This window comes from Sinohyriopsis cumingii, chromosome 10 (assembly GCF_028554795.1).
Source record: "Sinohyriopsis cumingii isolate HCF-2022 chromosome 10, ASM2855479v2, whole genome shotgun sequence".
NCBI classification, from domain to species: Eukaryota; Metazoa; Mollusca; class Bivalvia; order Unionida; family Unionidae; genus Sinohyriopsis; species Sinohyriopsis cumingii.
In genome coordinates, this window is record NC_142970.1 from 112,770,839 (window position 1) to 112,789,732 (window position 18,894).

At 37.1% G+C, this 18,894-nt stretch overlaps 1 protein-coding gene across 3 annotated transcripts in view; it reads left to right on the forward strand.

Annotated features, from left to right (window-relative positions):
• LOC149791037 (sodium-dependent glucose transporter 1A-like) overlaps positions 1 to 15,721 on the forward strand; it is a 33,000-nt gene extending 17,279 nt beyond the window's left edge. For 2 of the 3 annotated variants that reach the window (XM_089972940.1, XM_089972939.1), the window contains exons 2-4: positions 4,796 to 5,451; positions 6,596 to 6,881; positions 11,271 to 15,721. In XM_089972940.1, coding sequence (XP_089829066.1) covers positions 4,810 to 5,451; positions 6,596 to 6,881; positions 11,271 to 12,337 — 1,995 coding nt within the window. In that variant the 5' untranslated portion in view covers positions 4,796 to 4,809 and the 3' untranslated portion in view covers positions 12,338 to 15,721. Of the gene's footprint in view, positions 1 to 2,710; positions 4,083 to 4,795; positions 5,452 to 6,595; positions 6,882 to 11,270 lie in introns of those variants that run through there. The other variant, XM_089972941.1, reaches the window with a different exon arrangement.
• The last annotated feature ends 3,173 nt before the right edge of the window (positions 15,722 to 18,894 follow it).

Genomic DNA, 18,894 nt, shown 5'->3' on the forward strand with positions numbered 1-18,894 from the left:
ATGTTTACTAAACTCACTGTCCAAAATATCTTTTATTAGCCTTTGTCTAGAGTTTATTTTTAAATTTATATTAATATTACATATTGTATGTTATTTGTGTGTGGTTTAAATTCATATTAATATTACATGTATGTTATTAGTGTGTAGTTTAAATTCATATTAATATTACATATTGTATGTTATTTGTGTGTGGTTTAAATTCATATTAATATTACATGTATGTTATTAGTGTGTAGTTTAAATTCATATTAATATTACATATTGTATGTTATTTGTGTGTGGTTTAAATTCATATTATTATTACATGTTGTATGTTATTTGTGTGTGGTTTAAAGTGCGTACCGTTACCGATCACTATCACGTCACTTCTGTCCGCGTAGGTCTAGGGCTCGTCCAGTGTGGGTATGTATAAAATCTTGCCAGTAGCTTTCCGTTTGTCCCTGTTCTTCCTCCATCAAATATACTGGCCGCCATGTATAGCCTATCATGTGCTGAAAATGGCGTTAAACCAGTATGAACAATAAGAGCAATAGCGCCGTCTTTGAAAATGCGTCAAAGATATTTCTGTAAATAATTTACACATTGAAATCACCAGTTATCTTGGCGTGAAACTAATTATGCTCTGTACACGAGGATGTGACAAAAAATTAAAACCATTAATGCCAGCGGCACATCCTTCTGCAGTTATTCGGTTATGTGAAAATCAGTGTCGTTTAACTAGCTGCCGTTGCTCGAGGGCGTTAGTTCCTATATTCGGACCACTTCCTCATTATTAAATCTGGACGACATAGAGGGCCTGCGATCCATACATGTGGATATTTTCCCGATTGCAAGGATTTGTGTCATAGATACAGATATAAGTTTGTGTTTCAGTTACTATTTAGTATTTGTTTCTTGGAAAGACGCAAATTTGTACAATAGATTTACTGTGTTTATAATTTGTACTTACAATCGTACATAACTATTTTTACTATCAACCAATTTAAACGTCGAGATAGAAACCTTCCCGGGATTTTTGCGTTTTCCTGGCATTTGTATATTTTTGGTAAGTCAGTTTTATTTTCGTTCAGTGTGATATCCAAAATTCATATGACAAATATACCTTCAGAATTGATATTACTTTCGATAATCATGCGAATAAGAATTTGTAGGGAAACTTCACGTCGATATCTTGGTTCTAATCCAAGTAATTGTAGTCTTAACGTGCAAGGTTATTTTAAGTCAGAGTAATAAATATGTTAGTTAGTTCCATTTTTTATATAACCTTCAGGAAATGTTTCTTGAATTTTTGTATTTGATTAATACCTTATTAATTTCTCCTAGTATATTTTGTATGAAGTCTGTCTACCTGTTTGTATCATGCCTATTATTTATTTTATTTTTTATGTCATCTCATCACTCGGATAAAATATCGCTGCAGCTGTTGCTGTCGTAATTTCTTATCACACTGCCATTTAGACCACTCGCTATTGCTGTCGTCATTGCTGGCGTGGTTTCTTATCACGCATGGTAATTTAGATCACTAACTATTGCTGTCCTCGTTGCTTGCGTTGTTTCATATCACAAGTTGTCATTTATATCACTAACTATTGCTGTCGTCATTGCTAGCGTGATTTCTTATCACACTAGTGGTTAGTTCTGCATGATATTAGGGCGACCACACGTCAGTAGCAAACTATCCGTATCAGAAGGCAATGACTAAAGCGTGCAGTTCACGTGTTGAGGAGCCTAGAATGAGGTGTGTTTAGAGTTGTTTTCTCGTAGAATTTCACTGTCAAGTCGTAGAGACTGACATATGTATGCAAATAAATAAATAAATACATAAATAAACAAATATTGTACGAAGAACTAATTTTTCAATAAATGATTGGTATCATAAAATAAATTAAATAAATTAAATGTTATGCTATTTTTCAGGTGTTTTTATTATTATTTTGGTTATAAGTTGGCCATTGGGTCCGGGAAGGCCATCACAAAGTGAAATTTCAGTGAAACGTAATCTGGGGACAGTGAATGTCGAGTACAGAAAGATAGGAGAAACAAATAATAACAGAAAAACCTCAGGCATGCGTACATATAGTACAATCTTTTTTTTTTTTGATGCATAGTTCAGATATACAAAAATATATATAGCAGCGCCTAGGTGTTATAGACTAGATATTATAATTTTTCCTTCCTATTTTTCATCAAAATCAGACCCACATAAATATTAAATATTTTTTTTTATAGATTTTATCTTATATTGCAACATGCAGTATGACATAATGTTGCTAAACATGCATTAAACATGTAATATGGTTCTCACTGTTCCCAAATCACAAAAACTCTTTCTCTTGAGATTTTATTGCAATATATATTTATAAATTATTATGGTCTTTTGGCACAACAAATGTTTGTACGGTCGGCCGACCGTCGCTGCTTTTCGTTGCCGACCCTAGCACCCCCTTCCCAGCCGCCGCCCCCCCAAAAAAAACAAAATCATAAAATGTGTGCATCTAACTGAGCCGGTTTCTGCCGGGTATTGGTTGCTCTCATATATAAAAGCGCAACGGGAAACACATTTTTGTGTTTGGCCTTAAGAGAAACGTGCAGCATATCTTATTTAGTCATATCCTTGTTGATTTGTACATATGTAGCATATGTCATAAGAAAACAAATAAAAGGATTCATATATTCGTGGGAGGTGCCATCTGATCATCGTTATCGGAAACGTTATCTTTCCTCCATTTTTGATACAAACACTGCTTAGAGGCTTTTGTGCACATATACTGATGCGGTGGGAGATTTGATTCTATTTGATTGGGTTTGGCCACGTGACTTTGTTTTTTAGTATCTGAACTGATTATGAAACCCCAATTTCTGAAGTCGGCACAGATGCACTTCGGTTGGGTCCGACTGCTGAGCAAGGAAATATTGTTGACATGTATGTATGTATGTATGTATGTATGTATGTATGTATGTATGTATGTTTTATTGTATGTTTTATTATATTGCATTGCATTGTATTCTAATGTATGTATGTGTCTGTGTGATTTGGACTTTTTAAACGTAACTTTAACTGTTTTTCAGTCATATCGCTACGATGTCTGCAGTGTGGCAGTTTTTAACGGTGTATAGCACTGGGGCATCATACCGCAGAAATATGGCATCACAACCCTACCCAGTCACATTATCCTGACACCAGGACGACCAGTCCTCCACCACATATACTGGCTACCATATTTAGCCCATCATGTGCTGATGAGTAGCGTAAAGCCTTAGCAACCAACCAAGTAACCTTTCCACAGAAGAGTTATCTTGAGCTAAAAAATAAAATATTAGCCGTCTTAATATTTCTTGTAGGATTAAGATTAACTTTCTGAGGGGAATGCAAAATACGGCCTGCCAGCCGGATTAGACCCTTTTAACGTTTTCATCGGCCCGCGATGACTACATGCAGTCGAGAGAAAAAAATGATCGTGAGGTAATTTCATTAATATAGTACAAATGTGCAGCCAGTGAGCACAATTCTAGTATCCCCCACCGATAAAAACCCCAACAAAAACTATTGGCCACATACGGTGTAGAGGGAGACAGTATATACAGTGTTTAAATACAGTGTACTTGTTAACCTCTGAATAATCTTTTCGACATTAAGTAGGCCACCTGCAACTACATTAACCTGACAACGTCGTTATTCGGGCACTCACTGATTAAACATCCATGAAAGCAAACTTTTTCCGGGTGTCTGAGGACAACGGTTTAATTGGGTCAGTCCGTGAGTATATATCCATGAAAATAAACATTTCTCGGTTGTCTGAGGACAGGGCATAATATCGTATAAAAAAATGTTTTGGTGCTTTGTACCTTCATGACGGTAAATATCAAGTAGTGTAAAATCCCATGTATGCCGGTACACTGTTCTTTTTCAAACTCGAACGTTAGATTGAAAAACAAAACAGTGAGTGAACCTGCAACAAAAGGTGAGGATCAAGTTCAGCTAATTATTCAGACGAACACATCAACACATACAATGTGAATGAAATTGGAGCTACGTTCGTTTCCCAAGGATGTACCAACGCAGCCAATCTGCGCAGGACTCGGTGGGTATCTAATCCGTTATCTTTGGATTACGAGAACGACAACGTATCAACTGAGTTTGTGCGGCTTATTGAAGCAGTAAATGACCGAGGGATATTGCAATACCATAGGGAAAAGGGTCCTACTACTATTTGTGAAATTTACAATTGGATAAGAGTATTTATGCAAATTAGTTTTCGGTCGTATCTAGTTTGTATTTATTAGATCACTAACATAAAATGCGTTATACAGGGATTGAAGAAGTAATTCCAGTGATACATTGTCTTAGAGCGATTCTTGTTTAGTACCGTAGCGTGTTCATAGTGAGTCCAAAAGTATAATATATGCCAGGTACTCTCAGCAATAAAGAATGGAATTTATGATCTGAGTCAGAACTCGGATGTTTGAATTCATAGTTCCACCGAAAATCTACAAGACTACTGAATTAGACCGATGTATCAGAGCTGAATTTTTTTTAATCAGGACATTTCGAGCAAATGCTGAATTTCAGTATTATTAACGGATTCGGGTTTTAATGGAGATAGTTTAGCAATTTGTTTCAATATTTATTATTTTACTCTAGTAAAATAGGTAATGAGACAGTCTGGACATATTTTACTAGTTTTCTACCCCATAATTTATGTTTTGAAAATGTTTTTGAATATTTTATTAATTTTAAAACTAGCAGTAATTAAAACTTACGATAACTAAATTCCTGAATATAACTTTGTTTCAGGTTAAATATTAAAGATGTCAGGTGACGTAAAGCTGGAGGCGGAAACGTCTTTATCTATAGAAGGTGATGGAGAAGGAAATCCATATTGCGATGACTGCCCGACTGAAGATGAGCGTCTTAAATTAGAGGAACATTTCGAGGAGCAGAACTCTGACATAAAGAAAGAAGACCAAGTTAAGCTTCATGTACCACGTAAACATATAACCTTTGCCAAAGAAGACTTCATGGAGGGAAACGAGGCAGCGGAAAGAGGTCACAATCATCATGGAGACGAAGAGATACAAGGCGATCGAATGCAACTGCTAGATGACCAAATAATGGTGCCAGATAGGGAGACGAAAGAAAATTCTGTTCCGTCTCCGGACGAAGTATTTTGTTTAATCCAGAATAAAGCCGATGGGCACCAAAGTGAGGGACCAATCGTCACAAAGAACCGTCAAGCCAGTACAAGAAGCAGACAGTCCATTCAAAGAAACAGACAAGCCAGCACGAGAAGTAATCGATCCAGCACGAGAAGCAATCGATCCAGCACGAGAAGTCGACGATCCAGCACAAGCTATGCAGACCTCCCCTTCTGTGAAAGACTGAAAAAACATAGAACTTTCCGCCGCAAGGTCATTCGAACGGCATGGCTGTTAGCATCATTTGTGATATTGGTAAGTCAAATTCAGCAAATATGCTTAGGTCATTCAGTACATAGATCTGAAACCGGATAACACCTAATTTCGCAGACAATTATTTTACAATGCTTCCAGATTTTATTTTAATTTTATTTGTTAAATGCTGAAATGACCAATATGAAAATCCAAGTCGAAGTTAAGGTACATCTGCAGTGGTCCATGGGTCTAGTTTAGTTCATTAATCGCATCTGTAAATTGTTTTGATTGTTTAGCACAATTAGCCCAGTAGTTGGAGGAATCAGCGATTTTACGTTTATTTTGAGGCAGGATGTTCGTCATGTTCTTGTGGAAGAGAGCTGCATTTGTGTCGTGTAATCGGCTAAGCTCGTTAGTCACGTGTTATTGATCTCAAACCTGATCCTCGACACGCTTGTGTGTTTGTTCGAGAACACGTGTGTGAGTAAGTTCTGTGCAACTGGACTGCACGCATTAACATTAAAGAATGTCCACCAGAACCACGAAGTTACATTTTATGTCCAGGTTTTTTAAAAGGGCTTCCCTTTACCGGTCACTGTCATCTCACCTCTGTCCGCGTCGGGTCAAGTATAGGCTTGGCCAGTGTAGGTAGGTATCAGAGAACGCTGGATAGTAGCTTCCCGTTGGTAGCTGGGTCTTCTTAGGATTATTCCTTGTTCTTTTTCTGCTGGTTACAATGGATGCCATGTATAAGCCTCGTGTGTGGTGAAAAATGGCGTAAAACCCCACTACGACGACGACGACGAAGTAACATTTGAGAGAATGCTTGGAATTTTAATTCCGTTGCAGATTACTCTTTTTAACAAGGTCTCGTCGAGCATGTCCTTATATAGACCTGATCTGTCAGCTCATTACGAGACGGTATCTCAGGGTTCATGTTGTTTAGTTTGACTCAACTTCTGCGCCGATAAGTAGAATTACAGATACGGTATATCAATGTTTGACCCGGAACTCTATTAACTTTGAAAAGTTATTATTATTATTATTATTATTATTATTATTATTATTATTATTAATCAGGAAAGCAAACAATCAGGCAAATAATTAATGACATTTATTGATAATGCCTCCTAAATAAGTCACCGTATTTAAGTATATTAAATGATGCATTTTAAAAAAATCTGTTATGCTTTGTGTATTGCAGGGCTGGGTAGTGGCACAGATTGGTCCTTCTCTGCCTGACCTTATGTACCTGTATGACCTGAAACTTTACACAATATCATGGTTGTTCACGGCTCATACAGGGGGCTACATAGTTGGGTCCCTAATCGCAGGAGTACTTTTTGACAAATACAATCGCCTGTTACTGCTGTTCTTTTCCATTTTCGGCATCGCCATAACAACATCTGCGTGGTCATGGAGTATCTATTTCGAAGCTATGGCAGTTATCAGATTCCTGGATGGAGTGTTTTGTGGAGGTCTCGACACAGGTATTTGCTTCGATTTGCTCCTTTAGCACTGTTTTCCTGTTTTCATTTTCTTTATTTAAATTGAAAATGTATCATACACTGCATTAGTCCGAGAAATCAACCCGCAAACCTGATGTCACATATTCGTTAAATTGCGACATTGGTGCAGTTGAATGTGTTGGTGTTCCTTTTTCTTTACCCTTAAATTTATGTTTTGCAGTTTTTCAATTATTGTCAGTCGTATGTGCAGAATATGTTCCGGATCATAATTTGTTCGGCAACTTGTAAATCCGCGAGGAAATACATACTCCTACACCATGTGGTCATTTTTAGGAATTGTATAATCCTACATCCTGTGGTCATTTCTAGGAATTGCATAACCCTACATCCTGTGGTCATTTCTAGGAATTGCATAACCCTACCTCCTGTGGTCATTTCTAGGAATTACTTAACCCTGCATCCTCTGGTCATTTCTAGGAATTGCATAACCCTTCATCCTGTGGTCATAGGATTACATAACCCTACATCATGTGGTCATTTGTAGGAATTACATAATCCTACATCCTGTGGTCATTTCTAATTTCGTGGGTGCATCTGCTATTCCACCAAATCGCAAAGTTGACTAAGGAAAAAAATTGTTCCTAGACTGGCAAGCTTACTCTTTCGAACTATCTGAGAAGTTCAGAGATAAAATAAATAATTTAGAACCTAAGACAGTGGCTAACACTTTTGTTTACATAAAACCGTTTTCCTTCAGTATTTCGTATTTTGTTATATATCGTAGGAGACTGCATCTTTTATTTACATTTAAGTTGCATTGCATAATTATTTGTGACCTACACAAAACACCTCTCAGATGTATTGAAAACTAAATACGATTTTATAGCCCAGCATAGAAGACCTCTCAGTATGTGCATGAGTCCGTGTCAACTATCAAGACTCGTTGCCCATTTCAATTGCATGTTTTTGGCACATCAAGTAATGCACGTCGGATCGTTTCATACGAAAATCGTCACAAAAATGTGATTTATGTACTCTACACTCATACTCACTGGTCTCATGAAAGCGATTAAAATGGAAAAAAATGCACTTATCTTCGTTAGTCAAGGTTCCGATATGTTAACCTAGTTATACCTTTGCGGATCGATCCGATATTTCAGTGATTTGTATTACTATTGGGTTTAACGAGTTAATGTCATCTAACGAATATAATAGCGTGCAACAGCGGTGAGTGGAGGCAGCCGACAGGTCGCCATGCTGTTGACATTGACAATGATACATGTATGGACGATTTTGGTTGGATGCCTGTCGCTTGCATCACATGAATTTTAGACCGGAAGCACTGAAATACCGGATTGAGAAGCCACATTTTAGATAGGTTTACATATCGTTGGGTAGTTCAACTTTCTGATAATTGGCCATGCAATCACAATGCTCTCTGAGCATTGGCTCCCTAATAATGAAACTGTCAGACTATTTGTCCATTGTTCTAAATCATTGAACACCGACACTTTAGTGATGAATCTGCCTGAGCACTCGCTCTGATATCTTGAACTTACCTGAGCACTCGCCCCGATATCATGCGAGACTTACGCAAAATTTGTACGAATTTGCGGAATGATAGAGTAGTGGTGAGATACCTCCCGCAAATTTAAAATGTACTTTGCGAAGTATTCTATTTTTATTTAGCTAAAGTGATCTTCGTGATATGAGTGGCGCTACCAGCTGAGGTGTTTCTCGCTAAATATCTTTGCTCAGGTAGGCAACTATTTACACTGGTAGGTACTTCGTAGTGACGAAATTGGTTGCCAAACTAAATTTGATTTGGTAAACTGGTCAGTAGAACACGCATTCTTTAGTTTTAACACCATATTCATTTTATTTTAGAAACACATGTTTAAAATATGGGCTACATACAAAACCCCAAACTGCTGACTCGCAACATGATTCATCTATAGATGATTTGATTCAGCAAATAATGGCTGATAATTCCGCTGATGAATATATTTGTTTTTCAGTTTTGAAGTATATACATTATTGGAGCAGGAAAGAAAGTACTGGAAAAACCAGTGCGTGATTTTGAACCAGAAAATGATGTTGAATGCAAGTCAGATCACAGTAGTTTATACAGTTGCTTACAAATATACCTATGTCTATGATTTATATGTAAATAGTAAGCATACGAGCGCTTGTGTACATGCAGGATTGACAAGAACAGACGGTATGCCAGTTAAGTCCCTATTCAGCGGCGTTTCCAAATTAAATGCTGAAAAGGCAGAATACCAAACCTAATTAATATACAGGTAATTTGAAAGTAGCGAGCAGTTATTATGATTTTACACAAACAGTTCAGCATTTAAATATCTTATGCGAAACGATTTTCTGGTTGAAGATAATTTCGTTTAAAATACCAAAAATATGTAAAATGTTAGGATATTCATTGGATCCAAATGCATGTCTGAACAAGAAGACAATTACGGCGATGGTATTGCAATCCTAACATAGAATTGTAGAACACGTCCGATTTCTGGTAGTGTACCCTTCAAAGCCCCAATTGAAGAAAGTTCTTTGGCAGAGTTCATGTTAGTACATACTCATATTTTCAGGCAGAGATATCCAAAAGACAGTAGTATGAGCTGTAGACAATCATACACAATAACCATAAAGAACAGTTGTACAGTTTGTACACAATAACCATAAAGATCAGTTGTACAGTTTGTGCAAGTTTGCCAAGCTTGCTATGAATAGGCCTCTTCAGATAGCAAACTGAAATGGGTTGTCAGCACAGAACAATATTCACACATATAAGGAACAGATTAACCTTAGAAACAATAAACAGATTAATGCTTATATAATTAGGGAAACCATCTTTTGAGGATTTTTGTTTTCAATGGAGCTTTAACGGAATGGAGTAGGCAGAAAGTCGGATATTTGCATGTTAAGTAAATATTGAACTTTGACCGTTTCCTGCCCTCCTCTCCTCTTTTTCCTGCTCACCCATAATTTGGTGACAAGAGTCCCTCCCCCCCCCCCATTTGATAAAATCCTGACAGCATATCTGATTTAGTCCTGCTGTTTTCTGAGCATTGACCTGGTGGTAATCGACCGGTCTTGGCTGCTGAACCATAGTCATGAAACTAGATGAGCATTAGACCCGTAGTTAAGCAACTGAGTACCGGCCCTTTTGTTACGAAGCTGTATGAGAACTTTCCATCATCCCATCATCTTGAAACTGACCACTGATCCACTTGCAGTTAAACTGGCTGAGCACTGATCCACTTGCAATTAAACTGGCTGAGCACTGATCCACTTGCAATTAAACTGGCTGAGCACTGATCCACTTGCAGTTAAACTGGCTGAGCACTGATCCACTTGGAATTAAACTGGCTGAGCACTGATCCACTTGCATTTAAACTGGCTGAGCACTGTACTTATAATCACAAACTGTCTAATTACTGGCCCGGGTCATGACGGTGGGCAAGCACGGGATCACTAGTTATCAAACTGTACTGACCCCATAGCCTAAAATAGTTTTGTAGTTGATTATTATACGATTTTGTTTTATGCATCGGAAACTTTATTCAGAACCCTACACCTTAGCAGGTAAATGTTTTAATGCATCGGAAACTTTATTTTAATCCCTACGCGTTAGCGGGGAAAATGTTTTAATAGAGTGGAATCTCGTATTTTTAGATTTGCACATTAGCGGGGATGAAAATTTAGTTTGATCCCTACGCGTTAGAACGAAAAGTTTCAATACAGGGAAAACATGTTTTTTCGATCCCTACGCGTTAGAACGAAAAGTTTCAATACAGGGAAAACATGTTTTTTCGATCCCTGCACGTTAGCTGGGAGATGTTTGAATACAGAAAAAGTTGTATTTTGATCCCAACGCGGTAGCATGGAGATCTTGTAATACAGTGGAAAGTCGTATTTCGATTCCTACATATTAGTGGGGATATATTTTCTGTACTGTTGAATTTATATGTGGACCTTTACGTGTTAGCGATGATATGTTCTAAAACCATCTGTATTATGCCCAACTGTATGGTCGTCCTTAAACTCGATGTTGAAATTCACAAAGATGGGTACCTATTTTGAACAGGTCGCGTGATCCCCAATGTCCCGTTCTCCTCAAGGGTCCCATGTGGAAGGCGGTATGAAATATAAAATGCTCAAAATAATTGTAATTTTATAGCTTGCTCGAGTTTGGTCATATAATATGGTTACGACCTGAAAAGGGGCTTGGTATTAAGAGGAATCGTGTAACTGGAAGCTTAGAGATTGTCCATGATGAGATACGGAAGTAAGTCTCCTTATTTTAATCCCTAAGCGTTAGCGGGGAAAATGTTTTCAAAAAAATAGGTTTTCAAATGGTGCTTAGACTAAACAAGTGTTTTCGATTTTCAGGTGGTAATACGGAAGTAGCTTCACTTTGGAGGGAGGAAGGTCGACCATACATGCAAGCTCTACACTTTACGTTCGCCTTTGGGGGAGTTCTTGCCCCGATGGTGACGGAGCTCTTCATGACACAGAAAAATTTTACAGAGCTACAGAAGAGGAAACAGATCAGAGTAGAAGACTTTTATTTGCCATCCAGTGGGGTAAATAACTCCAACGTGAATGATACAGGCGTCTCAATGACACTGGGAATAATGGATTCTGTTTTTGTCGTACCAAACACAACCGATCTTACAATGGATAAAAGTGACACGAATATTCGCTATTCTTTTCTTGTGTCTGGTTGTCTTGCATTTATTGCCTCCATTCCTTTCATCGTTATGTATTTCAAGTACCTCAAACGGCTCGTTCTGATGGACAAACCGAAACCAGAAATAGAGGAGAATAAACTACACGGTGGACAAATACTAGCCCTGGCTGTTATATCTTTGATCTTTTTCTGCTACTATTCTATTGTGGAGTCCTTTGGTGGCTATATCATGATGTTTTGTATAAGTGAACTCGAATTTAACAAGGTATTAGGTTCGGTTGCAACTTCTGTATTCTGGGGAGCATTTGGAGTGGGACGTTTTTTCGGTATTTTTGTTATCCGGTGCCTCAGTCCCAATACTATGCTGATTGCCTTCTCTGTGTTCGTTTTCTTCTCCCTGCTGGGCCTCATTTTGGCCTGCGTGTTCAAGGTTTTCTTCCTGATGTGGATATTCACAGTACTATTTGGATTGTCGACGTCTGTGATTTTTCCCACACTGTTCACATGGACGGAAGAAAATGTACAGCACGTCAACGGGAAAATATCGTCGTTATTTTTAATCTCAGCTTCATTTGGCATGATGATTCATCCGATATTCCTTGGATACATGATGGAAGTGTATACTCCGTTATGGTTACTATATGTATTAATTGCTGAAAGTGTTCTTTGCCTGTTTCTACTCGGAGTGTTACTATTTGTACGCAGAACATGCGTCAACAAGCCGATCACCAAACTTGTGGGAATGGAAGTACATGTACAAAGGTAGCACTGCATTGAAAATTTTGGTAAAAGAACCAGTTCATTATCAGATATGTAAATTCGTTTATGTAATGACAAACATGTCTTTATTTCATCCCTTAAAAATTGTACATGTTGATAAAGTGATAAAGTAATCATTAACTTATTGCTTATTTGTAACAAGGAAAGGAAAGGAGTATATAAATATAAAATGTAAACTAATGACATTTCTGGGAATATCTTTCCGATTCCATTTAACATTTTTACATCATCACACTTAATGTATGTTATAGCTATACTGTATTACTTACCGAGCGAGCCATTACAGGTAGAACTGATGTAAACCCCACGAAAACACACATAAAATTTATGTTTTTAGTGTCTAGAAGCCCCATGAAAACTTATGGAAAAGCTTTTACTGATACCTGGAATTTACCAAACGAAAATATTCATATACTTAAGAATCACATTTGAGAATTTAAAACAAACTTCTTTTTGCATAACATTTTAGAAATATTATATTTGTAATGAGGCTTAAAACTTGAATCGCCACCCCCACCCCGCGTGTCTAAAAAAAGGTTTGTTAATATTATGCAAGTCTTGCATCCTGAATAAGTTTTTGCTTTCATACTTTTGAAGGATTAAGTATCAGAGCTTGCAAAGAATAGTGACATCAGCCCTGCTGATTTTGACTGAGGTTGCAAAGAATAGTGACATCAGCCCTGCTGATTTTGACTGAGGTTGCAAAGAATAGTGACATCAGCCCTGTTAATTTTGACTGAGGTTGCAAAGAATACTGACATCATCCCTGCTTATTTTGACTCTGATATTGTAAAAAATATCAACATCAGCTCTCTCGATTTTAACTAATCTTGTAAAGAATACTGTCATCAAACCTGCTGATTTTGACTGAGCTTGCAAAGAATACTGGCATCAGGCCTGTTGATTTTGACTGAGCTTGCAATGAATACTAACATCAGCCCTGCTGATTTCGATTTAGCTTGCAAAGAATATTGATATCAGCCCTCTGCTGACTTTGACTGAGCTTGCAAAGAATACTGATATCAGCCATCCTGATTTTAACTCTGATAAATAAAGAATTGACATCAACACTGTTGTTTTTGTCAATCAGTGAAAGTGTAAATTGTCCATGATGTATTTCAGTGGAGAATGGTAAATTATATATGGTTTCAGAAGTTAACGTAGTTAATTGTAAGTTTTCATTTTAATGGGAAAATGTATATAAAAAAAACTTTTGAAATGCAAGATTGCCCCCACCCCTTATTTTTCAATCAGAAGTAGCGACAAAATATATTTAGAAGTCCAAAGTTTTCAAGATAACTTTTTAGTTTGAAACAGTCTAGGATTTTAGAAACTATTTGAAACTAAATAAATATATTTGTAAAGATAAATCAGTCCAGCAATATTTTTTAAAAATAAGATGATCGTAGATGTAACATTATTTTTCAAGAATGCGATGCACTGATAGTCTTTTTTACAAAGTTGTTACTTTGGTGGGATTTTTAACTGTTGTAGGTGAAAACAACTGGATCTTGCATATGCATCAAAATTTCCATTTCCTTTTAAACGTTTTACTGATATAGTATGTTTTAATTGTATATATAAATTATCCATGCATGAATCGTTTTATTCGTAACAAAATGTCTTGATTTGTTTCTTTGTTTGTGTAATTTCCAAATGACGTTTTTCTTTTTAAATGTAAAATATTTTCTTTCGGAATAAAAAAAAATATCGATCGATCCAAAGGATTTTGTCATAGGTATACTTACATCAACGTTATTGTTCGGAAAGTACATATCCACTAGGACAGAGAATCAAGACACAGTGCTGTGAAGGAAACTGGGAAAGCCACTTTAAGAACAGATTTTCGTTTCAAAATGATTACACCATGGAATGTGATAGTGCTACGGATAAGTAAACTCGATAGAAATTATAAAGAGAAAAGTAAGAGAAAATTGCAGAGACGTTCCAATAGGTGCTCGAACGTAAGCGGGATATATATATATATATATATATATATATATATATATATATATATATATATATATATATATATATATATATATACTTATTTTTTTGTGATTTTCTGAGAGGTTGGGGGTGCACTCATGTTTTATAGCGATTGGAGATTGCGCTAAGTCTTTGACCCCTAGCCAGATCCATACGCATCGACACTCTGTGACCAACACTGACTTTTAATTATCCCGTATCTGTAAGGATTAAACTAAGTCGATAAGAACATTTTAGGAATATTATCAGTGAAAGTAATATTGCCAGTGTAAGTCTTATCTCGGTTCTTTTATGTATGGTCTCAGCTTATCTGGAGAAGAGACGTTTTGCTACCTGGTGATAAGAAGTATTCATTTGTACTCAGTGCTATCGGTTCCAGATAAGAAACCATCTCCATAGTTTGGGTTGGAACACACAGCTGTTGTAATGATAGAGGCTTTATCACTTGCTCTCATCTGTCAAACTTTACCACCTGGACTCATCTGTCATACTTTACCACCTGGACTCATCTGTCATACTTTACCACCTGGACTCATCTGTCAAACTTACTTGATCATTGATCTTATTATAGTCGACTGATCTTTAGTAAGTGCTCTACTGCCCCGCCTCGCTTCCTCCCAATCTCTCCAAGTGTGAGCCAATACACAGGTAGAACTTTTCTTTCGCAAAGCTCACAAACGAAACAGCCTAAACACAAACAAGCAACTAACCCAGGACAAAACTAGTCGGGTCCAACTGTAAACAAGACTCGGATCTGCTGTCGCATAATACACGGGCATATCAGGTTCCATAGTATTTGCTCTAATGATTACCACTTACAAACTACGTTGACGCGTATCTGCCCGTACATTTGGTGATAGCAGATTTGGATCGGAGCAATTGCATTTGGAACCACCTTGCACAGAAGTATTTGTTCGGGGATATCTCTGTTATGATTTTGATACGTCGATTGTCTCTAGCAAGCGACGATAGCGTTGAAATAGTTATTTGTATGAAATTCGAGTAGTACTCAAATAAATCTATTTCAATACTGTACCGTTGAGGCTCGATTTCGAATTAAGTGCATACAGATGCAATGAAGATTGTACAGTGTCATGGTTCTGATTATACATGAAACAACATTCAAGTGGCTGTTCTCAACTGTACGGGAGATTCCTTATTTTCGTGCAGGAGTTTTAAGGATGCGTTTTGTGGCGGGTATATATATATACTGATTTATTAGCTGATCTGTACCAAACTTAGTTCAGCTTCTTTGCGTGTTTTTATGTGATTTAAAATAATAGATGGAATTACTGGTGTGTTTACTTCAGCGTTCAGAAAACGAAATGTACATTCATTGTGATTTTTTGTTGTTGTAATAAAATAAAAGAAACTATCTTCATCCTCGTTTTGAGAAATGACGGCTACCCAGACATGACAAAATAGGTTAGAACGTCCGCCTCGGATGCGGGAGATCGTGGGTTCTATCCCCGGCCGAGTCATACCAAAGACTTACAAAAATGGTACTAACAGCTTTCTTGCTTGGCGCTCAGCATTAAGAGGTTAGTGTTTGTACTGGTCAGCCTGGTGTCAGGATAATGTGACTGGGTGGGACATGCTACATGTCTGCGACATGATGTCCCAGTGCTAGACATCACTATAACCTGTTACACTGTAGACATCGTAGCGATATGACTGAAAATTCATTAAAGCAACGTTTAAAATCCAAATCACACATAGACACAAAATAGGAAATTTTCTTGTCACTCATCAAGATCTTCTAGAAAGTGTGGAATTAATCTTGGCCCTAACAATTACAATAGATTCGTCGAAATGAAAGAAACATATGAAATTAAGGAAACATGAATAATGAAGATGACGCAAGCAACACTTATACGTGTGAATATCCAGCGAATCCCATATAATAAAAATAATAGTGGACCCAATTTACAAAACTAGTCCATGCTATAAATGTTTGGTAAATACTGTACAGATGACGTCTGTTCATAAACTAATCATTCGCAACATCTCCCTACAATTAACAAATATTCACTTACACCATCAAACATATCAGTGGAGAAGTAATTTAAGTTTATTATGCTATTTATTAATTTATTTCATAACACTGCTATAGCTAAGGCCAAGCAAAACGCTTTTGTAATGCATACAACTTAAGCAGGGATAGCAAAGAAGAATTATCCAATTAACAATCTAAATAAATACGATACGATATATATGACACCTTTGAATGTTTGGATCTTTGTCCAATGCATATGTTAAACTAAAATATCTATGCCATTTCCTAACCCATTAACCCTTGGTGCCACGTTTGTGCGTCAGGAGATAGTACCCTACTTCCGAATTCTGAAGCGTCCATGTCATTTAAGTTGCACAAAATGGGTGGTGGTACAGAAAAGGAGACAGTCTTAGCTCTTCAAAGATACCAAATAATCTTGACCTTCCACTCGCATTATAAAATAGAGGGAAAAACGGAATTTTTGAGACTCGATATTTTTGTCGTTGGAATCGGATTTTGTGTCCCGATTTTAGACTTTTTGGACTCGGTTCTAAGACAGACCGGACTGAACTGCAAACAGACAGGCGAACCTTTGCAAAATGTTGGTTAAGATGGGGATTTCAAATAAAAGTGGCCAGGACACGAAAATGATGGGTCCAATAAGCACAATGAAACCTCCATCCTATGCCCGTCTGCACATGCGCGAGTGAAATAGCCAATGGAAAACGACGTTTTTAACACAGGCCAAGCGGAAATCACATGGATACAGATTTATGTGGAAGTATTTTAGAAGCAGCCCTCAAAATGTGTTTTCTATTATTTCGGTCGAAAATGACAAAAATCTCCAGAGGTTAATGAGATAAATCATCTCAAGTTTTAACATATGGAAATATATAAGTACTATGCTTTACCTTTTTCCTTTATTTAGTATACAATTTATTTATATTTGGAACAAGGTAATCTATAATAATAACTCCTAAGGCTCACATACCGTATCCGTCTTAGCATGGTATTGGCTTCTGTGTACAACGGTGACGTTATATCTTGTGTTCCACCTCTCGACTTAAATGTGTACACACCAGCAAGATACTTACGCTCCTCTTCTGACAATCGTATACTCATTATTCCCACTATGAAAACAAAGTCATATGGACAGCGTTCTTTTGCATACCAGGGCCCAGCAACATGGAATGAATTGCCCACTGAACTTAGACACAAAGACAGTATCACATTCAAGAGGGCTCTCAAAACTCATTTATTTCGACTGCAAGAACGAACTTAAAGACCTAATAATGTTTCCTACCTGAAATATTCTCAGCATGTTTATTTTTTAATGTTTTTCTAATTTCATGGTGTTTTTTTTGTAATAACATTATTACGTTTTTTATCTTATAGGTGTTGTCTAATGTATGTAAAGCGCTTAGAGCTTCTAGAGATTAGGCGCTATACAAAGTCCTCATTATTATTATTATCAAATCGGTTGATCCATGGATGTTGCCGATAAACATGGAATAAATTCGAAAGCATTTTATTAAATGACCTCATTTCCACGTTCGATGAAGAAATTGCTCATGATATGAGGAATCGTCGATATTATCTAGTTTTAAAGGAGCCCAACGATGTTTATGACATCTTTCAAGATGCAGATGGATTGGCTCTCAAGACATGCCGTTTTGATACGGATCCAACACATACAGATGGATTATCTCTCAAGACATGCCGTTTTGATACGGATCTAACACATACAGATGGATTGTCTCTCAAGACATGCCGTTTTGATACGGATCCGACACATACAGATGGATTATCTCTCAAGACATGCCGTTTTGATACGGATCCAACACATACAGATGGATAGACTCTCAAGACATGCTGTTTTTATACGGATCTAACACATACAGGTGGATTGACTCTCAAGACATGCCATTTTGATACGGATCTAACACATACAGATAGATTATCTCTCAAGACATGCCGTTTTGATACGGATCCAACACATACAGATGGATTATCTCTCAAGACATGCCGTTTTGATACGGATCCGACACATACAGATGGATTATCTCTCAAGACATGCCGTTTTGATACGGATCCAACACATACAGATGGATAGACTCTCAAGACATGCTGTTTTTATACGGATCTAACACATACAGGTGGATTGACTCTCAAGACATGCCATTTTGATACGGATCTAACACATACAGATAGATTATCTCTCAAGACATGCCGTTTTGATACGGATCCAACACATACAGATGGATAGACTCTCAAGACATGCTGTTTTTATACGGATCTAACACATACAGGTGGATTGACTCTCGAGACATGCCATTTTGATACGGATCTAACACATACAGATAGATTATCTCTCAAGACATGCCGTTTTAATACGGTTCTAACACATAAAGATGGATTGCCTCTGGAAACATTCCGTTTTTATACAGATCTAACAAATAAAGATAGATTGGCTCTCGAGACATGCCGTTTTGATATGGATCTAACACATAAAGATGCAATGGCTTTCATGACATGCTGTTGTGATACGGATCTAACAC